We start from the raw sequence: 25,932 nt of genomic DNA, 5'->3' as shown, positions 1-25,932 counted from the left end.
AATCAGGAGGATAGAATTGTGGTCAGATTTGCCAAATGGACGGCGAGGGAAAGCTCTGTGTGTGGGGTAAAGGTGGTCTATAATTGTTTTTCCTCTGGTTGCACATTTAACATGCTGGTAGAAATGAGGTAAAACTGATTTAAGTTTCCCTGCATTAAAGTCCCCGGTCACGTCGCCTCTGGATAAGCGTCTTCCTGTTTGCTGTTTGGTTCCCCTTTCTCCACTGTGATTCTCTGCCTCTAACCCTATTACGGGGGCTGAGTCACTGGCTTACTGGTGCTCTTCCATGCCGTCCCTAGGAGGGGTGCGTCACTTGAGTGGGTTGAGCCCACTATCCACATCGACGGGACAGTTGTGGAGAAGGTGGAAAGTTTAAAGTTCCTCGGCTTACATATCACAGACAAACTGAAATGGTCCACCCACAAAGACAGCGTGGTGAAGATGGTGCAGCAGCGCCTATTCAACCTCAGGAGGCTGAAGAAATTCACCAAAAACACTCTCAAACTTTTACAGATGCACAATCGAGAGCATCCTGACGGGCTTTATCACCGCCTGGTACGGCAACTGCAACGCCCACAACCGTAAGGCTCTACAAAGGGTGGTGAGGTCTGCACAACGCATCACCGGGGGCAAACTACTGTACCTGCCCTCCAGGACACCTACACCACCCGATGTCACAGGAAGGCCATAAAGATCATCAAGGACAACAACCACCCGAGCCACTGGCTGTTCACCCCGCTATCATCCAGAAGGCGAGGTCAGTACATATGCGTCAAAGCTGGGACCGAGAGACTGAAAAACAGCTTCTATCTCAAGGACATCAGACTAACATTGAGTGGCTGCTGCCAACATACTGACTCAAATCTCTAGCCACTTTAATAATTACAAATTGGATGTAATAAATGTATCACTAGCCACTTTAAACAATGCCACTTTATAATGTTTACACACCCTATATTACTAATCTCATATGTATATACTGTACTCTACACCATCTACTGCATCTTACCTATGCCATTCGTCCATCGCTCATCTATATATTTTATGTACATATTATTTTTCATTACTTTACACTTGTGTGTGTATAAGGTAATTGTGAAATTGTTAAATTACTTATTAGAAATTACTGCAATGGTCGGAACTAGAAGCACACAAGCATTTCGCTACACTTGCATTAACATCTGCTAACCATGTGTATGTGACAAATAAAATGTTATTTGATAGATGGGCATTCATAAAATTAAATTTCAGGCAACAGTGTTGCCTACAACTCAGTAAGCACGGACAGACTCCGACGCCTTCTGGACATCTTTTTTGTTGCAGTTCAGGACCCGCCTTGATATCCACATTTTGCTGCGGGCCAAATCTGAATGAATCATATTATGTCTATGTTTGGTTCAGATTTTGTCCTGTCTGGACAAACATAGACATATATAAATCACTTGTTTTTACATTTAATTCAGAACCAAAAATGAGCCTGATTTCAACACCCGGAAAATTCATATTTTCAACGTCTGTGAAATACGTATTTTCAACATCCGGAAAATAAGTATTTTCAACTTTAATTTAGAACCGAAAATGTACCTGATATCAAAGTACAGAAAATCCGTATTTTTTTAAACGTCTTTTCAACTTCATTTTGCTTACTGGGACTATTCTAGTTTTGCAGGGAGAGGCATTTTTTTGGTTTCACCTATGGTAGCAGAATGGCAGGGACCGGCTCTGACCCAAGTGCAGCCATCAAATGCGTGTACCAACGGTATGATCCTAAGTGACTTGTTCGAATATAGCAGGGGACGCACTTAAAGAAGGAATGGGTAACTACACGACCTAATGATCACTTTATGATATCTTCAAGAGGTTCAGACCTGTGTTCGAGACCTGGTCAGGCTACACTGGTGTGAGAAGTAGGACGGCACAGTGTGCCCAAGGGTAGAGGCACGAAGGGAATATCTACAATATGCTCTCCATGCAAATGACAAAATAATCTGGACAGTCCATTTATAATACAGCGCATAATGTGAGCTCTTTCAACCTTGAGAATAATCTGTGATGTATGGCCCCTCCATGCGGCAGATGACTCAATTTGCAGTGAAAGCTGGGGACGTCCCCTCAACGACTACATCCGATTTCTCACGAGTCTGGAGATCGCTTCTACCAATGCAGTTTTCCACCCTCTCTTTGTCCCAGAGACAGAAATGATCGGTTCGCCTCGTTCAGCCAGCCAGCCAGCAGTTATGTGACCCGTCCCCTTTAAGATGATGTCAGAAATAATACATTAATATTGAATTTCTTTGTTTCATGTCGGCGGACATATACTTCGGTCGAGCAACAATGTTAGAAATCAGGGACGGTAGAAGTCGAGCATCAACCTGTCTGCCAATACAGCAAAACGGATTGCTTCCTAAAGTAGGTTTCAGTGGGTGTCAATGTTGAAGCCCTGCGTTATCTTCTCTGACAGGACTTTAGTTTCCAGTGCTTCATATAACACCACCCCGGGACAGAAGCCTATATATCACAGGATGGAATAATAGCCAAAGCCGACAGAGAGAAGACGCATAGGAAGAGTTGAGATAATGCGGTGAAATTTCAACTCAATTTGGAACTGTTCCCTTTATCCCCTTCAATGTTTTGGATTTCCCAAAACGGACGTTCGGAAGTGACAATGGGCAATCGTTAACCCAGTGGATTTATTATAATATCCGACGACTATAATAATACTGGAAAGGGGTACGTCATTGATTTTGCTGCAACTGTCCCCATGCCACACAGCCTGTGACAATATTGTATATTTACAAAATAATGTGTTTAGCTGTCTGCCCCGGGCAGATGCGTGAGTGCGTTTGTTTCAGTGACCGATTATGTCACCACCATGCCAGTTTTATTCATGTTACAATGTTACACAATAATGTTAGGTATTTTTATTTTCTGGTGCTTTGTGTGTGTTGCTCAAAACCTCTTAAAATATGCGTTGGCTCTTTTCCTTCGATGCAGTACTTTCCCCCTGTCTGAAAAAGCTATTATGTAACTTCATTCCTTTAGCAGTAGCCTAGTTCATGGCCTTGCCAGTATAATGGACCATGCCCTTATGGCTGATAGTATAGACGTGTCCAAAAACCTTCCATGATCTTGGGCTATAAAATATAACCGTACAACGTATTTCTTACACGTGTTATAGTCATGCTACAGATAAAAACGTTTCCTCTTTTTTACCCAGTAATAAAATGGGTATTTCCGCCAATCGAATATTTGGCTAAACATTATGTCATGCGGTTGGCATTGCTCCCTCTACGCTCTTTTATGGGATTGATTGGAGATATCATTTGCCAGACTTTGTGATTAGTTAAGTATGCAAGTGTAACAGGGTTATATTGGTGATTCCCCTTGCACAGGTGAAAGTTGTAAAACGGACTGTTCAAGTCTGTAGATAAATAAGAAAGCAGATCCATTCACTGAGCTATTTATTCTTATTCTGCAGGTGAACTGTATACTGTAGCTAATAATATATTTTGGAGAAAGTAGTAATGGTGAATCCAAGCTTGTCAATATTTGTGTATGTTTTCCCACCACAGATATACCCCATATTTCCCAGTCCATCTAAGAAGTGACCACAGCCTCTCTGGCCCTCAGTCATGACATCACCTGAGTCCCCCCTCCCCTCCCCTTCCCCCTGTCCGCCTCCCCCTTCCTCCCTCCCCTCCTCTCCCACTCCCTCATCTCCCACTCCCTCCTCCTCGCTCCCACATCCCCCCTCCCTGCCTCCCACAGGGGAGGTGATGGTCCTGGCCCTGGGGAGGAAGAAGCAGAGGATGCTCATCGGTCTCTCCATCCTGCCCAATCTCTTCCTGGCCTTCCTTCTCTCCTCGGACTCCCTGCTTACCCTCACCTCACCCCACCACTGCCGCCTCCCGGGACCCTTGCCTGCCGTCCTTAACGCCTCCCTGCCCTGGGAGAAGGGGGACAGAGTGGGGGACAGCGGGGGGCTGTCTCAGTGCAAGCAGTTTATCAACGGTACCCAGTCCGGGGTGGAAAACTGTGAAGCTGGCTGGGACTACAATGTCACAGAAGGCTTGAGGATTAACATTGTTACCGAGGTACCTCAAGGAACTTTGTCGGCTTCATTGTTTTCTTGATTAGTTTGTAATTCCCGGTCTCAGAATCCAAGTAGCTCCTAGGGGAGCAGGGAATGATTGTTTAACAATGATACAATGCATTCTTCAGTGAAGTTCTGATACCCTTACATGCACTGTAACAGAAAACGGTAATTTCTACAGTAATTTTTGGTATTAGCATTGGTAAAAGACTTTGAAATATTTAACTGCAGCGTACTGTAAATGATGGTGCGTTATGGGAAAATGTTGTGGGTGGGGTAAGAATGGCTGTATTTCGAATGGTACTGTAATCCACCCAACAGAATACAGTAACGTACCGTATCTTTGGAGTGCCAAAAACCTTTTGACCAAAAGTGCGTACATAGTATTGTATTGTTGGCATTGTTGACTCATTAACATATTTTGAGACATGCCTTTGTAAGAGGCTATATTTGTAGCACCCGTTAGTGAGAATGCTGTACCAATTTAACTCCTATGTGGTTATAGTGCCCCATCAATTTGTATAGGGGACATAATTGGAGTGGCAGTAAGTCTTAAACATTAAATGGTTGAGCATGTTATTTTGGTCTGATTTGCCCTGTAGTCACTGTCAGTTTGGAAGACTTTCTTAAGGCCTCTTAAGGATCCACACCTTTCTTTAAATTGTTTTGCCTAAAATGACATACCCAAATCTAAATGCCTGTAGCTCAGGCCCTGAAGAAAGGATATGCATATTCTTGGTACCATTTGAAAGGAAACACTTTGAAGTGTGTGGACATGTGAAATGAATGTAGGAGAATATAACACATTAGATCTGGTAAAAGATAATACGAAGAAAAAAACAACAGTTTTATTGTATTTTTTTTGTACCATCATCTTTGAAATGCAAGAGAAAGGCCATAATGTATTATTCCAACCCAGGTGCAATTTAGATTTTGGCCACTAGATGGCAGCAGTGTATGTGCAACATTTGACTGATCCAATGAACCATTGCATTTCAGTTCAACATTTTGTATCAAGACTGCCCAAATGTGCCTAATTTGTTTATTAATAACTTTTCAAGTTCAAAACTGTGCACTCTCAAAAATTAGCATGGTATTCTTTCACTGTAATAACTACTGTAAATTATACAGTGCAGTTAGATTAACAAGAATTTAAGCTTTCTGCCAATATTAGATATGTCTATGTCCTGGAAAATATTCTTGTTACTAACAACCTCATGCTAATCGCATTAGCCTACATTATCTCAACCGTCCCGTGGATGAGACACCGATCCCGAATAAGTGCAAGTGATATAATACCCCACATATTTATAGATATGCTGTAATGTGTATCCCTTGTAATTACATTCAAATACTGTGAAATACAAACCCCCTCCCCTCAATGAATTTCATCCATTGATCCATTCATTCCGATTACAGTTGTATTTACTTTTTTTTTTAAACAATATAATATAATACATTTTACAGTAGTGTACTGTGTGTCATTACACGGTACTTGCTTTGATACCGTAATTAGATTACATTAGGTGTACTGTAATATGAAGGGAAAAAAAACAAACTTACTTGCCAATGAGCTGCCTGTAAGTAACTGTCAAAATCACGGCAACAGTAAAAAAACGCTTTCACCATTAACACAGCTTTGATGAAGTAGGCCTATGTTATAAATAGAGGGAAGTAATGGGAAATGTACAACCAAACTCATCCTGCCTTTCTTCATTTACTGTTGTGTGTACTTGTTCTACAATGCCTTATGACGCACCAGGCCTAATGTCTTTGGCAGAACTCTTGACAAATGTCCACCACGCCCAATTCTTCCATGGATTGTCTTAAGCTCTCAATTGGCTCGCTGTGGACCGACTCTCTATTTGTTTTGAATTCCAATGCGCGGTAGCGCGGGTGGCATACCCAATGCTTCTTCTGTAAGCTGTTCTGTGGGCCTGTTGCCCTCTGTGGTTAACTGAACATACACTGGTCTCAAGGAGTCACTCTAACTGAAGAGACAGACTACTGCAACGGTGGTTCCATGCACCTATAGACGGCAGGAATATCATTCAGTTAGTCTTTTCATAGACACAAGGCCTGATTTAGTGGTTGGTGTCAGAGTGTATTTTTTACCTTTACTCCACCTGTATAACGCCACGGTGCTTCTTCAGTAACTTCTCACGGAGGCCAGAAAAGCTCTGATCAGCGCACCGCTTTTATTCAATAAGGCTTCAGTGAAATACTGAACGAAGCACCTTTAAGCAGCTGTCTCGTATCACCATGGCAACCTATATGCCCCTTTCAGCTGTCTCGTATCACCATGGCAGCCTATATGCTCCTTTGACATGAGGACGTTTACTATAAGAGGGGGAAAATGCAAGGCAAAGGTTTCGGCCAAAGGCATTATAATGCTTTCGAGTCAGGTTTATAACCGGTTTGGGCAGTTTGTGAACTTGTTTGTGTGCAGGTTTGGCATTTTTTATTTTCTCCCAAACCAAGCACCTCATCCGCTATGCTTTCATGTGTGAGGTTACTATACAGTGCATCTATGCCGACCAGTGAGGATGAGTGATAGTATTTGACAGGCTTTTATGCGTCCCTGCATAGGTTCCAGTAACATAAGGTATTGTTAGCAGCAGCTCCCTGACTGTGCCCAAAAACGATGCTATCTCTGTAGATAATTATAATCACTTAGCTTTCAACAGTAGAAAATGCAGAGCTCTTGAGATGTAATAACAAAGTCACACTCAAGTCATTTCAAACACTGAAAGGAAATTATTGAAATCACATTTTATATATACTGTAGTTTGGTTGAAATGTAAAAAAAATTGTATGATCTGGAAAAATGGCCTATTGATGGAGTGATTGTGCATAACATAAAATGTTTAACTGTTTCTTCCCTTTCTGTATTCTTCTGTTGGTTTCCCACCTCGTTGTTTTCCTCTCCTCTCCCAGTGGGATTTGGTGTGTGGTCAGTACTGGCTGGTCCCAGTCGAAGAGGTGTCCTTCATCCTGGGCGTTCTGACAGGATGCCTGGGACTGGGCTTTGCAGCTGACAGGTGAGACGAGCTGAGAAATACGAAGGGTTTAAAGTGAGATGAAGCAAATGTAATTAGCCAACAAGATTCAGTTCATTAAGATCATCAAATTAAGCTTTCAACGACAGTTTCAGACTCAGGTCTGGGCTGTACTTGAATCCAGACTCAAGCCTGGGCTGCACTTGAATCCAGACTCAAGCCTGGGCTGCACTTGAATCCAGACTCAGGCCTGGGCTGCACTTGAATCAAGAAATGTGCTTGAATGAACATTGTTTACATATATTTCTAGACTAAATGTCCCTAAATAACTATGTATTTACATGGAAATGACCCTGGTTATTTACTTTCTTTATTCTTGGACTCAATAAACCAGGACTGTTAACTTGGGTTTTAAACCTGTTTTTAAGAGGCCTATATCTGAATTTACTTTCCATGAAACCGGCCAGTGTTTAAGCACTACTAAAACAGAGCTTTGTATCTTCTCTTCTCTATGTTTTCCTCAGACTGGGCAGGTTGAAGACACTACTCACCTCTCTGACCCTCTCAGTGGTATTTGGCGTGCTTGTGTGCGTCTCTACTGCTCCCCCATTCTTTATTGTCATGCGTTTTTGCCTGGCTGCTGCTAGCGCCGGTGTCTACCTCACGCTTTACATCACACGTGAGTAGTCTCAGATACGGGTGTCATAGTTAGGGCCTTTACATCACACGGGAGTAGTCTCAGATACTGGTGTCATAGTTAGGGCCATGTGTATTGCGCAGTCATGTGACATATCATAATTTTATTCTGTATTTCAAGCCTTATCCAGAAATGAGAATAACTCCAAAAATGAAAACAATTTCCTGAGGATGGTGCTGAACCATCTGACATATGGAGAAAAAAGGGAGTTTGATAATAAAAAATAAAAAAGTTCAAATCCAGGCACGTCACATGATTGGTCAAAACACAGAGCCATAGTACAAAAGGCTCTAACAAAAGCATCAAAAGTCTACTGCCATGATGACAATCTTTTGTTATCATTCATTGTTTTGTCTTGTGTGTTTGATTGACAGGTCTTGAACTCTGTGACCCCTCACTACGTCTGTTAGTCACAATGGTGGCAGGACTAACTACAGTTGCTGGGGAGCTGCTGTTGCTTGGTTTTGCTCTGGGTTACCAGTCCTGGAGAGGCTTACTTGGAACTGGGGCTGCACCACTCTCTCTGTTCCTCACCTATGGGTGAGTGTGTGTGTGTGGGTGTGTTGCGGGATAGTAACTTATGGACAAGGGGAAGGGGAATATGGTAGTCATTTCATTAAAGAAGTAAATGCAAACTGACTTGCTGAGTGCATCCCGGCATTGTATTGATTTTAGCCATTAACTCAAGTCAGAATACATTAGCATTTGGCTTCAAGGTGCAGTGTCCCTCCCACACTCCTCATGACCTTTTATTGCAAATAGTAAATTGAACACAGAGCAAATGAAATATGAACTTTGCTGTTCCAGGGGAGAGAATAGCTTGGGATGGATCCTAGGTTGAAGAACCTAATAATTCCATGTGGACGCTAACTAGCATCGCTGGTCCCATTATTTAAAATTCTTCCTAAGAACAGCCCTTAATCAGGAGTTATCACACGGTAATCCCTGGATTCTCATGCCTTATGACTTAATCACAACCCTCTTGTCTTAACCGTTGTTATCTTCAACCTAGAAGGAAGCTAGGAGAAAATGACATGAACATGTTTTTGTTTCAGTATTCCAGGAGTATTTCCTGAGTCTCCTCGCTGGCTCCTCCTCTCTGAGAGATCTGCTGATCTGAATTCCTTCAGTGAAAGAAGAGATAGAGGGAGGGATGACGAGAGCTTCACAGGTGTGTGGGAACCATTTTGTCTTTTTTGTGTGGGTCTTTTCATGAGATTTATGACTTTTATTAGAAAAACAATTCTCTGCTCATGCCTCCAGTGTGACTTGTGGTGTTTGTCATTATTTCAGAGCTGGACTCCGAGCTATCTCCCTCTACTCGCCCACATCTGTCCTTCCCAGAGCTCGTACACAGCAGGAACATCTGGAAAAACATATGTGTGCTCGGCTTCACCTCGTAAGTCACCTAACTGTGTTGTTTGAAGTTTGCCCTCACATGTCAGACTTTAATTAGCTGCACACATAGTAATAGTAGTAGGTCTACCAGTAGTAGACATGCAGTGGTGTAATAATGTTATATGATGTACTGTTCTATATTTTGTTTTATATGTAATGTAAGTGCCTTAATGTGTTTGGACTCCAGGAAGAGTAGCTGTTGCCTTGGCAGGAACTAATGGGGATCCATAATAAACCACAGGAAGAGTAGCTGCTGCCTTGGCAGGAACTAATGGGGATCCATAATAAACCCCAGGAAGAGTAGCTGCTGCCTTGGCAGGAACTAATGGGGATCCATAATAAACCACAGGAAGAGTAGCTGTTGCCTTGGCAGGAACTAATGGGGATCCATAATAAACCACAGGAAGAGTAGCTGCTGCCTTGGCAGGAACTAATGGGGACCCCTAATAAATACAAATACAGTACATGAAAGTTTAACTTCTTTGTGTAACTACACAATAACTACACCGTTTACTAATAAGATGTAACGACATTTTGGTAATCAATCATAGTAGTATGTATGCTACATATAGTGTCATGTAAAGGTTTGGCCTTGCTTCTATCAACATTTTACAGGTTGGCACCCATAGGATTCATACAGTAGTTGCCAATCAGACCATGATTCTCCCTCTCCATCTTCTCCTGTTGTCTGTCAGGTTCATTTCCCATGGCATTAGTCACTGTTACAGCTCGTTCCGCGGTGATGTCAGAGGCACTGCCCCCAGCTTCTATTGGACCTATCTACTCTCTGTCTGTGCGGGAGGAGGGGCCTGGCTGTTGTTATGGGCAACCGTGAACAGGTGTGGTCGACGTGGTATCCTGCTCCTCGCCATGACGATGACAGGGCTGGCATCTCTGATTCTCCTCGGACTGATGGAGTGTAAGTTGGCGTTCAAGGTAGAATCCTTAGTTACTACACCCATTTTTGGACTTGTAAATTAATGATTTATACCCATTGAATCTTGAAGAATATAACTAAAATGCCTCATGAGCTTAGTTCAACTGTTATACCCCATCAGAAACCAAAATATAAGCTTGTTTTACTTCAAAGTTTGTAAACAATCACTGTATAACCTTAAAACATGGTTACAACTATAATGTTGATGTCATTGATGGTCAGTCCTTGCATTCATAGCTCTGTCTATGCATTTGAGTGTTTACATTTATCCAGGCTTATCCCTCAGCTTTTTACCAAAACAGAGATGGGGTGGCCACTTTGTTATTGTTTCAAATACGGATTGGCATAATGCTTTGTAGAAATAGTCCCTTAACCACTGATATAGGATCAGATATGTTTTCATCCACTAAAACATATAATCCCGTGTCAGTGCTTAAGGGCCAAATTCTACCTACCCCTCACCTGGGATACAAAAATGTATGGGCCAAATTCTACCTACTCCTCACCTGGAATACACATAGTTAGGGGCCAAATTCTACCTACTCACCTTGAACACACATAGTTAGGGGCCAAATTCTACCTACTCACCTGGAACACACATAGTTAGGGGCCAAATTCTACCTACTCCTCACCTGGAATACACATAGTTAGGTACACATAGATAGTCCTCACCTGGAATACATAGAGGGTAAATGTAATTCAGTTCATAGGAGACCACATGTCATGAAGTAGTTACGACTCCATCATTTTCTCAATTGACATTGAATACAGGAAGCACAGGTTATTTTTGCATGGCACCACCTTGTGGCTGAATGGTGGTATACCAGTTCATGAAGGACACTGCCGTGGCAGTAATGTCAAAGTCGTGTCTCAGTTTCAGATGTAATCGCCAGACAGTCAGTCTGTGGAGTTCAGTCCTAAATTAACTCTCAGTTCTAAGTTAACTCTCCCTCCTATCCTTCTCTCAGATCTAAGTGAGGCGGCCATCACCGTGTTCTCAGTGATGGGTCTCTTCTCCTCCCAGGCGGCTGCCTCTCTCTGTGTCCTCTTCACAGCAGAGATCATGCCCACCATCATCAGGTAAGGACCAGCAACTCATAGACTGTCACACGAGTCTTCCCCATCTAGGCTTGTTTCCGTGTATTAGATGTATTATTTAGGCCTAATATTCATATTAATGGATGTCATTTTTGGCTTGATCCTCGTCTTTCCTCTTGGAGATCACTAACCTTTGAACTTTTCCCTCTCGTCCAGGGGCATTGGCGTGGGCACGGTGTTGGCCCTGGGCTGTGTGGGTCGGCTCACCTCGCCGCTCATGGACCTGCGCAACCACTACGGCTACTTCCTACACCACGTGGTGTACTCCTCCCTGGCTCTGCTGGCCGTGCTCTCCATCCTGCTGCTGCCCGAGAGCAAGAGGAAACCGCTGCCCCAGACGCTGGCCGACGGGGAGCAGTACCGGCGCCCCTCGCTGGGTCGGAGGAGGAGGGACAACGTGCCCCTGCTGGCCACCCCCAACCCAGAGACCTAGCATGTCATAACGCCAGCCCAGAGTGTCAGCAGGTCGCGGAGAGGAAGCTGGCGAGGGAGAAGAGGGTCAGCTGTCTGCTGAAGATGGTTGTGCTGAGTCAATGAAGGAGGGTGGTTGAAGGGACCCACACCTCCCCTCACCTTTCCCATAAGGCCTGTGTGTCAGGAAAGGGAGCAGATGCGTTCTGCCCATGCTCCCGTCTGCCACCATCAGAGAGGCCCTTTTGATTTGTGTATTAGCTGGCAGAGTATGGCATCCCACACAGCTCACGGAGGTAGAGGCAGGTATGTTATGGAAACGGTCCTGTAAATACCTACAACGTAGTTTCTTTAACTTTATGAATGCTAGGTTATCTATTTATTTAAAAAAAAAAAACAGTAGGAGTTTTGTTTCTGGAAGTTTTTGGGAAGGGTACTTTGTATTGTCGAAAAGCATCGTACTAAGACAAGATGAGGGCAATTTTGTCTATTGCTCTTAAAGACATTGGGGGAAATGATATTGATTGAAGATTCTTTATGAGTAGTGTTATACTTGAGGGTAGTTTGGTGAAACTTTGAACTTGCATTAAATAAATACTAATAGGCTCCTTCCTCAAACCCAAGAGTCCTTCCGTTGAAAAACAAAAGATGGAGAAAGTGACATTTAAATGTACTGTAGTTCCTCGGACTTGGTTGGATGTGCTAAAACGAAATGAATTCAATTCCCAGATGTGACTTGGAGCCAGTACTGTTTATGGGTCATTCATCTTGATCGTCTAGGCTGTCAGACCTGTCTTACTCGACTTCACTGAAGACATAGGGAGCGTGCCTGTGCATTCAGAGCTGAAAACCTTTTGATAGATAGAAATGTATGGTAGAAAATGGACACACATTTCTATATTGTATCAGTTCTACGCTAAATATTATTGTGGGGAAATACCGTGAACAGTTTGCAGCATTGAATTATAGCCGCGTCCAGAAACCAGGCCAAGCCCCCACCCCTTAGGCACTGATCTGAAAGGATTGGCTAGGTACAACAATCCATCCAGCTTATCATGCGGCATGGTGAAGCTATTACGATATTGCTTATACCTTTCTGATCCTCTCAGATCTCCACAAGCATCTTGGCCCTAGGCTAGGGGGTAAGGTCTAAGGGCTGTTTCCAGACCTGGGCTATGTATTTCTCCGTTTAGAATACAGGAACTCACTATAATAGAGTGATGGTGATGTGTATAACAGGCACCTTGTCGCAAGGATTTGGTCCTGTATGTCTTATTTGGGGGGGGGGGGGGGGGGGGACTGAATGGGGTTTGAAGTTAGGAAGGGGAAAAGAGACACCTCCCACTGCAGGTCTTTGGTAGTTTCTTTAAAATGCACTAAACAAATCTAATAATAATATGGATATTATTGATGATGATAATAACTATGAGTAACTTGACGACAGTAATATGTTGTTAGACATTGCTGGCTCCTTAAGATGATCTATTAAGCAATAACAGCAATGTAATTATGTTAATAACTCTAATAACCTGATTGAATCAAAAAATAAAATGTTAAGTAAACAATGGGTTGTTGTCTGTCTTGTCTGTGTTGATGGATGAAGAGGGTCTTGTTGTCAGGAAGCTAACAGATCATCCTATTGATCTTGGATATTGGTTTTAAGATTGTATCATTTACTTTTTGTTACGCATATCTTCCCCCCCAGATAACAACGTAGAGATGTTTCAAAGTGTTTCTGATAAAGATTGGTACGAGCGCCGCAAATCCATTAGGGCAAAAAAATTATACAATCTCAAACTTGAATCGATGTTTGACAACTCAGACTCGCAACGCATGTGGCAAGGACTACAGGCTATCATGGACTACAGGCTATCATGGACTACAGGCTATCATGGACTACAGGCTATCATGGACTACAGGCTATCAAGGACTACAGGCTATCATGGACTACAGGCTATCATGGACTACAGGCTATCATGTACTACAGGCTATCAAGGACTACAGGCTATCAAGGACTACAGGCTATCAAGGACTACAGGCTATCATGGACTACAGGCTATCATGGACTACAGGCTATCATGGACTACAGGCTATCATGGACTACAGGCTATCAAGGACTACAGGCTATCATAGACTACAGGCTATCATGGACTACAGGCTATCATGGACAACAGGCTATCATGGACTACAGGCTATCATGGACTACAAGCTATAATAGGCTACAAGCTATCATGGACTACAGGCTATCATGGACTACAGGCTAACATGGACTACAGGCTATCATGGACTACAAGCTATCATGGACTACCGAGCCATCCAGGAAGACTCTCGCTGCTCTGGACGACCAGACAATACCGAGCCATCCAGGAAGACTCTCGCTGCTCTGGACGACCAGACAATACCGAGCCATCCAGGAAGACTCTCGCTGCTCTGGACGACCAGACAATACCGAGCCATCCAGGAAGACTCTCGCTGCTCTGGATGACCAGACAATACCGAGCCATCCAGGAAGACTCTCGCTGCTCTGGATGACCAGACAATACCGAGCCATCCAGGAAGACTCTCGCTGCTCTGGACGACTAGGTGTTTTCACTCTCCCAGGGTTGACGTAAGGAAAACTCTCAAAAGAGTAAATATAGTTCAGCATTCAACACTGTTGTACCCTCCAAGCTCAAAAGCTTTGTGTCCGAACACTACCCTCTGCAACTGGATCCTGGACTTCCTGACGGGCAGACCACAGGCTGTGCGGATTGGCAACAACACCTCCTCCACAATGACTCTTAACGCAGGGGTCCCCCCAGGGGTGTGTCCTCAGCCCTCTGCTGTACTCCCTGTTCACCCACCACTGTGTGGATTTGCACCACACCAACTCCATCAAGTTTGCTGACGACATAAACGGTTGTAGGCCTGATAATCAACAACAACGAGTCAACCTTTAAGGAAGAGGCAAGTGAACTGGCATTGTGTAGCCAGGACAACAACTTCTCCCTCAAAGTCAGCAAAACAAAGGAGTTGATTGTTGTCTTGAGGAAGTAGAGGGAACAGCCCGTTCCACATAAACGGGATTGCAGCAGAGTCAGCAGTTTTAAGTTAATCGGCGTCCACATCACCGGTGACTTAACATGGACCAACAACACCACCCCTCTTGTCAAGAGGGCGCAACAACGCCTCTACTTCCTCAGGCGGCTGAAGAAATGTAGCATGCCATTCGGGGTCTACTCCAAATACTATAGGCACCATCAACAGCGTACTGACCATTTGCATCACGGCCTGGTACAGGAATTGCTCTGTCCACGACTGAAAGGCTCTCCAGCGGGTGGTGAAGACGGCCCAGTACATCACCGGGACCGTGCTCCCATCCAGGGAGTCCCACACACCCCAGCCATGAGCTGTTCATACTCCCTTACTGTTTGGCAGATGGTATTGAAGCTGGAGGTCTGACACCAACAGGCTTAGAGACAGTTTCTATCTACAAGCCATCAGAGACACACATCACAACTGCTGCTACCAGACTATTATTTACTATTGCTAATACTGCACAACTTAAACACTTGCCCCCCAATCACCCCTTCCCTGATACATGTGTAAATATAAAATGTGCCTTCCTGTATTATACTTATGCTAAAATATTTATTCTGTTCTACTGAGCCAATTACTTTATGTTCAAATTCTTATGTCCCAAAATGTATTGTACGCTGCTGCATAAACAACGTAATATTCCAGGGAGAAATGTATACTGTAGCTAAGAAAGTAATACTAAGTTATGCTGTGTAGTAAGCTGTTAGTAGCCCATGTGCCTCTCCCTAATCATTTGGTCTACTTTCACTTCTTAATTTCGCCTACTGTTCTGACTTGGTGGTGCACATGTAGCCTATAACCTGTTTTTGATAAATGTAATCATTGAATATTGTAAGAGCTTTCATTGTCTGCTTATATGCCTCCTTTATTTATCATACGGTTCTGACTTGGTGTTCAGGGAGAATAATGTAAGAACGGCTCATGTTCTGAATTCTGTTGCTGTACATTTCAAAAGTGCTGAACAAATAATTACATTAACTATGTCCGTCCTAGCTCGCTCATTAATGTCTTAATCGAAATTCTGGATTGCCTCTTATCTGCTTGTCGTCCCCTTATGGACTGCTGTTGGGACAGCTTTATCTAGGTCCTAACAGTTTGTGGGCACCATTTGTCACAGTTATAGTGCAATTAATGTATTGTTTAGTGTTGTGTAGTGGCTTTGAGGGCATGCATCCCACATAATTATATATTTTTGCCTCACCAAGATGTACATGCTAAAATCGCCACTGTATGTAACCATGCCAAACACAACATATCATACTAAATTGAGTGTCTCAGATTTACGTACAGAATAATGCGAAATGCTCTGAGACCAGGTTGGCCGTTTTCAAGGGATTGTTAAATAAATGTTAGAACTATTTGGTTATAATATCATCTATTTTCCGATTATTCCATGCAAAAGAATTACGCAAATGTATCTCCATCATCAGAGTTATACAACAAATAGCTATATGCTATTCATGATCAGTTAACATTAATGATCATGTAATTTCAGATACGTGAAGCTAAGCAAACAACATAATTTTGTTTGCTTCATCCGAGATTATAGGATTTGGGAAATAGCTTGACATCGGCAAATCCTAGTCCTGGTAAAATTGTCTGACTACTGTCATCACCACTATAGATGGCAAGTTTATCCCCTGAAAGTTGGCTTGTTAACTAGCCATACTGCCGTGATATTTTAGATAGCTAGACAATTGATGTGATCCATCAAACAATGTAGCCTTATATCATGTCTGTCAGCAGCAATCGTAATTAAACCCAATGTTGAAAAGGGGAACATTTGAGCTAATTTAGCTAGGTAGGCCTACATAAGGTCCACTTACCACTATTTGCCAACTGTACAACTGTACAACTAACGTTACCACTGCAAATACCCTTCTGCTGCTTGACAGGCAGAGATTAAAAAAAGATGGGACATTTAGCAAAATCACTCATAGTTGTCAAGTATAGTTCACTTTTTATTTCACTCAAATATCCAATTAATGATGGCCAATATTGAGAGATATCCGTATCTGAAATTACATGATCATTGATGTTTACTCATCACGAATAGCATGCAGTTACTTGCTGTATAACTCTGATAGAGCTCAATGTGCGCAATAATTTTTTGCATGGAATAAACTGAATAGTGTAGGTCTGACAATGCGCTTCAAGAGGTTATATTACAACCAAATAGTTAACATTTAACAATCCCTTGAAAACGGCACGCAGGTGTCAACGGTTTTAGCGGAGATGTAGGTCTCTTTAAAACCCAGATTGGGGTCCAGATCAAACATATCTCAGGAAAAGTGGGGGTTTAAAAATTAACCAATAAGAAATGGGGGTTTCAAAAGGAACCAATGAGAAATGGGGGTTTCGAAAGGAACCAATGAGAAATGGGGGTTTCAAAAGGAACCAATGAGAAATTGGGGTTTCAAAATGAACCAATAAGAAATGGGGGTTTCAAAAGGAACCAATGAGAAATGGGGGTTTCGAAAGGAACCAATGAGAAATGGCGGTTTCGAAAGGTGCTACTCAAGACGTTGTATAGTTATCGGACGTTAGTCATGGTCTGCAGAGATGACAGTAAGGAATTTAAATTATGCACAAAAAAAATATATTCACTCACTGTGAGCTGTGTCTTTGAACGTTTCCTACCGGTAGCTATGTATGTAATGTTATGTTTTTCGTAAATGCAAATGCTAGCTAACGTTATCTACCGTAATTTAGTCATCGGAGACCGTGGCGTTTCACGAGCCCCCCCGAAAGGTTCGAGCAAGCCCCCCCCCCCTGCTATGCTACACATTTTGACATGAAGCTGAGAGAATATTTTCCCATTTTAAAAGCTAATTTCCTGTCATTCTAAACATTTTGAGCAGGCAAATCAAACGCTCTACACCTCACTGTGGTATGTTATTGAAATCGACCTATTACCCCCAAATTAACTGAAGATCAGCATCGACATTCTCAGCTACTTGTCATTCCCCCAAATCCCTTCACTTGTAGTGAATGCTTCTCAACAAGAGTTTCATTTCCATGACCTGGACAATCAGGCATGTGGTAGGATTAATCTCTGATAAAACACTTATAGCACCTAATCTAGATCAGATATCAATGTACTTCACACACTGTCCACCTCAATCAGAGAAAGGCACTCGGCAGGAATTTCACTGGGTTATATTTGTACTGAAGGACAAAGGAAGGGAAACAATGTGGTGTAAATACGACAGAGTTAAGGTTACGCCTCACAAACCATCAAGTTGAGAGACAGCAACAGCTACATCCCCATTATTAAAGACACCTCCTACACATAGTCAGGTACAAAATTATTGGCACCCTCTATAAAGATTGTGGAACGTTCCGGCTAAGGTTACACATCAACTTTGTGAGACAGCAACAGCTAGGCCTACGTCTCATTATTCTTTAACATCCCACCTTTGGCTTACACACACTATTTTCTATGCAATTTTTTTATTAATGTAAATTCTGCATTTCATCAGTTTTTCTGTAAACTGTTAAGCAATAATGAATAAAAATCAAAGTCACTCAACTGCAATAACTGAGGCAGTGGGATTCCTGAGATATCAGCACTAAAAGTGTCACCGGTCTTTATAAAGAGAGGCCACAGCTCTGAGCACAGTATCTGTCAACACATCGTGATTAAGAAGGAAAGGATTGTTCAGGACATGTTGGATTTCTGCATTCCTCAGCTAACGAAATCTAGCCACATTAATTACAAAATACCTTCCCTAATGAGTTCGCTAATCATATCTTCTTAATAACCTTCAATGAATTGGACAAGCGCAAACAATATAAGCCTAAACTACTCGCAACAATAAAGCATTTTGGACATGTTATTTATTTACGTTACACAATCTTTGCGACAGATACATCCTCAACATGTTAAGAGGGTATACTGTAATATCTGTAGTGTGTCCACTCACAATAACATCTCTCTACTTGGTCAGACAAGGATAAATCTGATCTGGAAATAAATACATGAATACAATTCTTTGAATATATTTTTTTATAACTTAAGTTTAATGTTGAAATGAGTGAAACGGCACAAAACTGCATTGATACATCAGGATATTATCTAGCACAGATTTCTAATGAATAACCGGCATTTTGAAAAGTCTTAACATAATGTTAAACAAATAACATTGTAGCAGGTTCTGTGTGTATTTATCATATTATGAGGAATTGTGGACTTTCATGGGAGTGTTTGATTATTGTCTTCACTTGCAGACGTGACGTGCATCAGGTCCTATAATTAGCAGGCTCCTCTACAGCAAATAAAAATACTTCTCCACAGCAAGTAGGCTACTCAGAACAAGCTAGGCTGCTCTCGTTAGCCGCTGGAGGTAAGGTGCCCTTATCTATATTCAATTGTTTTGACTATTTTAGGATTCTGACATCAGATGACATTTTTTTTCTCTCAGATTTTATAACATAAATGTAAATGTAGAAACGGTTATTTTTTCTGCCAATAATCAAAAGCAGTTCAATTGAAAATGCTTTGATTCAGTACTAGGACGAAGCTGAATCTTAACTTGCTCTTTAAACGATCCTAAAGGATCATTCGTTAAAACCTGCAGCTCCGCCACCAGTTGGGGCTGGGGAATTCTGTCAATTTCAAAAGCATATTTTGACAGTCGTGTGTGTGGACACGTCTCCTATTTGCATTGATCCTTTGAAGTTGTGCTTGCTTTGCTGCATGCAAAACACAAGTTCTACTTGCAAGGGATTTCCTCCAATGTAATTATTACCACTGTATATAATTAGCCCAAACCTGGGCTACTTCACTCCCATGCGTCACTGCAGAAATATCAAGGTGAATTCTCCCGTGTGGCGCAGTGGTCTAAGGCACTGCATCTCAGTGCTTGAGGCGTCAAAACAGACAGCCTGGTTAAATTCCAGGCTGTATCACAACCTGCCGTGATTGGGAGTCCCATAGGGCGGCGCACAATTGGCCCAACGTTGGCCGGTGTAGGCCGTCACTTGCTTAGTAAAATAAAAATCATTTTTGTCTTGCCATATTGCTGTACCTTGCCATAACACTGGAGGGAGTGTCAAAGCATGGAACAAGTGTCTCGGAAGAGCCCTGCTACCCTTTCAAACACATGACGTCTGTTACAACATAAAGACCAACTGTTTTAGGCGTGTCAATGTCAATGGGAGGTTTATAATTATAAATGATGGACAACTAACCTAAGCAAGAGGTCATGGCTACATATCTTACTGTATAAAGACACCATGCATGTTTTCATTTTGTGGGTCACATCAATGCACACATATTAATGAGACATGTAGGCTACTGAAACAGTTCTCTGCTTTATTAATATTTGGAATTAATTACATTACTGTACTGATCAACCAAAAATTATTGCAGATGGTAAATACAGGAACCTCCATTTCCCACTAAGGAGTAAAATATTATATTTACCTGTAATTCAAAATTACATTTTTAAAAAAGGAAACACTTCCGAGCTGACAAGGTAATCTGTCGTCCACCCCTGAGCAAGGCATTAAACCCACTGTTCCCCCGGGTCCCGAAGACGTGGATTGTCGATTATGGCAGCCCCCCGCACCTCTCTGATTCAGAGGGGTTGGGTTAAATGCGGAAGACACATTTCAGTTGAATTACATTCAGTTGGACAACTGACTAGGTATCCCCCTTTCCATGTCTTGTTTGCCTCTGCCTACAGTAAGGGTGAAAACTGTGTGTGACCTCCTAGGTACTTCCAATGTTGTCCACTTGGGGAAGGTAGAAAATAAGCTGTACCATTACCCACCTCTTTACTGGCTTCTAATCCCCCTACTGGTCAATTGTGAGAACTAATGCATTGTGTAAGCATTAAGATAGGGAAAGGGGGATACCCAGCCAGTTGTACAACTGAATGTCTTCAACTGATAACATACACTATGTTGTATATTGAAATAAAAACACACAAGAGATAAAACATAAATATTGAAGTAAAAGCCTGTAAAATCAAGGCTTTTTTCTCTCAGTCTTTGAGACACAGACCATGATACCCACTCATTCCCTATAGAATACCTAGGAATCCAACTAACCATGTTTGGGCAATCTGGTAATAGTGTATTAGTTCAACCTGGGTGAAATTATAAACATGACTTGGATCTAACGTACATTAAGCAGTAGACACCATAGCAGTAAGCTATTATATTATGCTTCAAGTATCTTTATTCTGTAGGATTAAAACACAATATAGTTTACACTTTATTCTACCTAAAGGCAAAATAAATTAAGATATTTTAATTCAATTTTAAATAGTATTTTTAGGAAGTATAGTACTTTTCGATGTACAGAGCCTTCAGAAAGTATTCATACCCTTTTGACTTATTTCACATTTTGTTGTGTTACAGCCTGAACTCAAAATGGATTCAATATTTTGTTTCTTCTCACCCATCTACACAGAATACCTCATAATGACTAAGTGAAAACATGTTTTTAGAAATGTTTGCAAATGTATTGAAAATGAAAAATAGAACTATCACCCTTGAGTCAATACTTTGAAGAAGCACCTTTTTGCGGCATTTACAGCTTTGACACCTCTTTGTTATGTCTGTATAAGCTTTGCACATCTGGATCAAAGATTTTCTCATTCTCTGTTAAGTTAGATGGGGAGCGGCGGTAAACAGCAATCTTCAAGTCTTTCCACAGATTGTCAATGGAATTCAAGTCTGGGCTTTGGCTGGGCCACTCAAGGACTTTCATGTTCTGAAGCCATTTCGGCGTTGCTTTGACTGTATGCTTACAGTCATTGTCCTGTTGGAACGTAAATCTTTGACCCCAGTCTGTCGTTTGACCTCTGAAGCAGGTTCTCATTAAGGATTTTCCTGTATTTGGCTCCATTCATTGTTCCCTTTATCCATACCAATCTCTCAGTCCCGGCTGCTGAAAAGAATCCCCATTGCATGATGCTGCCACCACCATGCTTCACGGTATGTGTGGTGTTAGACGGGTGATGAGTGGTGCCTGGTTTTCTCCAGACATATTTGGTATTTTATTAGGATCCCAATTAGCAGCTGCAAAAGCAGCAGCTACTCTTCCTGGGGTCCCACACAAAACATGACATAATACAGAACATTAATATACAAGAACAGCTCAATTAGAAGTGTATTTGGAAAGTATTCAGACCCCTTCCCTTTTCCCACATTTTGTTACATTACAGCCTTATTCTAAAATTAATTTTAAAAATAATTATCATCAATCTACACACAGTACACCATAATGACAATGCGAAAATAGGTTTTTAGAAATGTTTGCAAATCTATTAAACATAAAAACAGAAATATTATTTACATAAGTATTCAGACCCTTTGCTAAGAGACTCAAAATTGAGATAGAGCTCCAATACAGGATGGTGTCGAAGCACAGATCTGGGGAAGGGTACCAAAACATTTTTGCAGCATTTAAGGTCCCAAAATATTCTTAAATGGAAGAAGTGAGCAATCGGGGGAGAAAGTCCTTGGTCAGGGAGGTGACTCTGACCGAGCTCCAGAGTTCCTCTGTGAAGATGGGAGAATCTTCCAGAAAGACAACCATCTCTGTAGAACTCCACCAATCAGGCCTTTATGGTAGAGTGGCCAGACGGAAGCCACTCCTCAGTAAAAGGCACATGACAGCTCGCTTGGAGTTTGCCAAAAGACACCTAAAGGACTCTGACCATGAGAAACAATATTCTCTGGTCTGATGAAACCAAGATTGAACTCTTTGTCCCAAATGCCAAGCGTCACACCTGGAAAAAACCTGCCACCATCCCTACGATGAAGCATAGGGGTGACAGCATCCTGCTGTGGGGATGTTTTTCAGTGTGCTCAGGACCTCAGACCGGACTAGAAGGTTCATCTTCCAACAGGACAATGACCCAAAGCACACAGCCAAGACAACGCAGGAGTGGCTTCAGGACAAGTCTCTGAATGTCCTCGAGTGGCCCAGCCAGAGCCCGACTTCAACAAACATTTCTGGAGAGACCTGAAAATAGCTGTGCAGCGACACTCCCATCCAACCTGACAGAGCCTGAGAGAATTTGCAGAAAATAATGGGAGAAACTCCCCAGCGATGCTCCCCTGAGCCTTCTCTGAATCGTGGCATTGAACGCTTTAGCAGGATTCTCTCTCTTCACAACTGGCTACGTGATTATTGCAGCTCAATGGGTGTAACTTTTGTTGAAAACGTCTACCTTTTAGAAATAAAACACGTTTTATAAGGAGGATGGAATACACCCAAATCATTTAGGTTCCTGGATCCTTTCAAAGCATTATAAGGCTGCGTGGAGACAATGACTTATCAATGACCCAAGCCCAGCTCAGTTAATCTCTACCATTGTGATACTGAGTGGTCATAAAGCTTTAGCAAATATACATTATACTAGGGGCATTGGTAAACTAAATGTAAGTAGACTAATTTATGTCCCTCTAACTGCCCTGAATGCCTCTGCTGATCCTACAGATATTGTATGCAGTAATCATGTGCCTATGAACCAGATTCATACTGTTAGCACTGAGGCGGTGTGCCCTAGTAGGAAGTCCACTGTGTGTAGCTTACCCTGCACTAACATAAATAACATGAACATATCTACCTCTGCTAAGCTTCCCAGTAAAGCAATGAAAACAAGTAAGCATCCTAGAAGAAAAGTGCCCAAAATAGCCCACGTTAACATATGTAGCTTAAGAAACAAGGTTCATGAAATCAATAATTTGCTAGTAACATATGACATTCATATTCTGACTATCTCTGAAACTCACCTAGACAATACCTTTGATGATACAGTGGTAGCAATACAAGGTTATAACATCTACAGAAAAGACAGAAATGCCAATGGTGGAGGTGTTGCTGTTTATATTCAGAACCACATCCCTGTAAAGATTAGAGAGGATCTCATGTTAAATACTGTTGAAGTAATATGGCTACAGGTTCATCTGCCTCACCTAATGCCCATTCTTGTAGGAAGCTGCTATATACCACCATCAGATGGCTCATTCATCACAAAACCGACTGATATTGCCAACTTCTTTAATGATTTTTTTCAATGGCAAGATTCGCAAACTTAAGCATGACATGCCAGCAACAAACGCTGACACTACACATCCAAGTATATCTGACCAAATTATGAAAGACATTGTAATTTTGAATTCCGTAAAGTGAGTGTGGAAGAGGTGAACAAATGATTGTTGTCATCAATGACAAGCCAACTTGGATGGAAAATTACTGAGGATAATAGCGTACTATATTGGCACTCCTATTTGCAATATTTTCAATTTAAGCCTACTAGAAAGTGTGTGTCCCCAGGCCTGGATGGAAGCAAAAGTAATTCCTCTACCTAAGAATATCTGGATGAGGAATACCTATGTAAGAATGCTGTTCTTTGACTATAGCTCAGCATTTAACATCATAGTACTGTACCCTCCAAGCTCATCGTTAAGCTCTTGGCCCTGGTCTGAACCCCGCTCTGTGCAACTGGGTCCTAGACTTCCTGACGGGCCACCCCAGGTGTTGAAGGTAGGCAACAACACCTCCACTTTGCTAATCCTCAACACAGGGGCCCCACAAGGGTGTGTGCTCAGCCCCTTCCTGTACTCCCTGTTCATCCATGACTGCGTGACCAGGCACACCTTCAACTCAATCATTAAGTTTGCAGATGACACAACACTAGTAGGCCTGATTACCAACAATGACAAGACAGCCTACATGGATGAGGTCAGGGCCCTGGGAGAGTGGTGCCAGGAAAATAACCTGACACTCAACAAAACAAAGGAGCTGATCGCGGACTTCAGGAAACAGCAGAGGGAGCACGCCCCTATCCACATCGACAGGACCGCAGTGGAGAAGGTGCAATGCTTCAAGTTCCTCAGCGTACACATCACTGCCGATCTGAAATGGTTCACCCACACAGACAGTGTGATGAAGAAGGCGCAATACCGCCTCTTCAACCTTTAGGAGGCTGAAGAAATTTGGCTTGGCCCCTAAAACTCTCAAACTTTTACAGATGCATAATTGAGAGCATCCTGTCAGGCTGTATCACCGCCTGGTACAGCAACTGCACTGCCCACAACCGCAGGGCTCTCCAGAGGGTGGTGCGGTCTGCCCAACTTATCACCCGGGGCAAACTACCTGCCCTCCAGGACACCTACAGCACCCGATGTCACAGGATGGCCAAAAAGATCATCAAGGACATCAACCACCCGAGCCACGGCCTGTTCACCCTGCTCCCATCCAGAAGTCGAGGTCAGTACAGGTGCATCAAAGCTGGGACCAAGAGATTGAAAACCAGCTTCTGTCTCAAGGCCATACAACTGTTAAATAGCCATCACTAGCCGGTTACCACCCGGTTACGCAACCCTGCACCTTAAAGGCTGCTGCCCTATATACATAGACTTGGAATCCCTGTTCACTTTAATAATGGAACACGAGTCACTTTAATAATGTTAATATACTGTTTACATACTACTTTACTCATCTCATATGTAAAAACTGTATTCTATTCTACTGTATTTTAGTCAGTGACAAAATTGAGCACACAGCCATGCAATCTCCACAGACAAACATTGGCAGAATGGCCTTACTGAAGAGCTCAGTGCTTTCATCATGGCACCGTCATAGGATGCCACCTTTCCAGCAAGTCAGTTCGTCAAATTTCTGCCCTGCTAGAACTGCTCCAGTCAACTGTAAGTGTGATTATTGTGAAGTGGAAACGTCTAGGAGCAACAACGGCTCAGCCGCGACGTGGTAGGCCACACAAGCTCACAGAACGGGACCGCAGAGTGCTGAAGCGTGTAAAATATTGTCCGTTCTCGGTTGCAACACTCACTACCGAGTTCCAAACTGTTTCTGGAAGCAACGTCAGCACAAGAACTGTTAGTCAGGAACTTAATGAAATAGGTTTCCATGGCCGAGCAGCCGCACACAAGCTTAAGGTCACCATGCCCAATGCCAAGCGTCGGTGGTAGTGGTGTAAAGCTAGCCGCCATTGGACTCTGGAGAAGTGGAAACACGTTCTGTGGAGTGACTAATCATCCTTCACCATCTGGCCGTCCGATGGACGAATCTGGGTTTGGCGGATGCCAGGAGAACGCTACCTGCCCCAATGCATAGTGCCAACTGAAACATTTGGTGGAGGAGGAATAATGGTCTGGGAATGTTTTCATGGTTCGGGCAAAGCCCCTTAGCTCCAGTGAAGGGAAATCTGAACTCTACAGCATACATTTTAGACGA

General features: G+C 42.6%; 1 protein-coding gene across 2 annotated transcripts; it reads left to right on the top strand.

The window, feature by feature from the left end:
* Nucleotides 1-1,658: 1,658 nt before the first annotated feature.
* LOC110535215 (solute carrier family 22 member 17) lies at nucleotides 1,659-13,200 on the top strand. 2 transcript variants are annotated; one of them, XM_021620084.2, is made up of 10 exons: nucleotides 1,659-2,730; nucleotides 3,573-4,094; nucleotides 7,031-7,134; nucleotides 7,617-7,771; nucleotides 8,164-8,329; nucleotides 8,845-8,960; nucleotides 9,083-9,188; nucleotides 9,883-10,106; nucleotides 11,093-11,204; nucleotides 11,379-13,200. In XM_021620084.2, the coding sequence occupies exons 2-10, from the start codon at nucleotides 3,633-3,635 to the stop codon at nucleotides 11,653-11,655; spliced, it is 1,722 nt and encodes a 573-aa protein (XP_021475759.2). In that variant the 5' UTR covers nucleotides 1,659-2,730; nucleotides 3,573-3,632; the 3' UTR covers nucleotides 11,656-13,200. The 2 variants fall into 2 exon arrangements, with proteins under 2 accessions (XP_021475759.2, XP_036790661.1); XM_036934766.1 differs by having other exon boundaries at nucleotides 1,663-2,730; nucleotides 3,769-4,094.
* Nucleotides 13,201-25,932: the final 12,732 nt, after the last annotated feature.

This window comes from Oncorhynchus mykiss, chromosome 11 (assembly GCF_013265735.2).
Source record: "Oncorhynchus mykiss isolate Arlee chromosome 11, USDA_OmykA_1.1, whole genome shotgun sequence".
In the NCBI taxonomy this organism is placed as follows: domain Eukaryota; kingdom Metazoa; phylum Chordata; class Actinopteri; order Salmoniformes; family Salmonidae; genus Oncorhynchus; species Oncorhynchus mykiss.
This window is presented reverse-complemented; position numbering and strand designations above follow the sequence as displayed.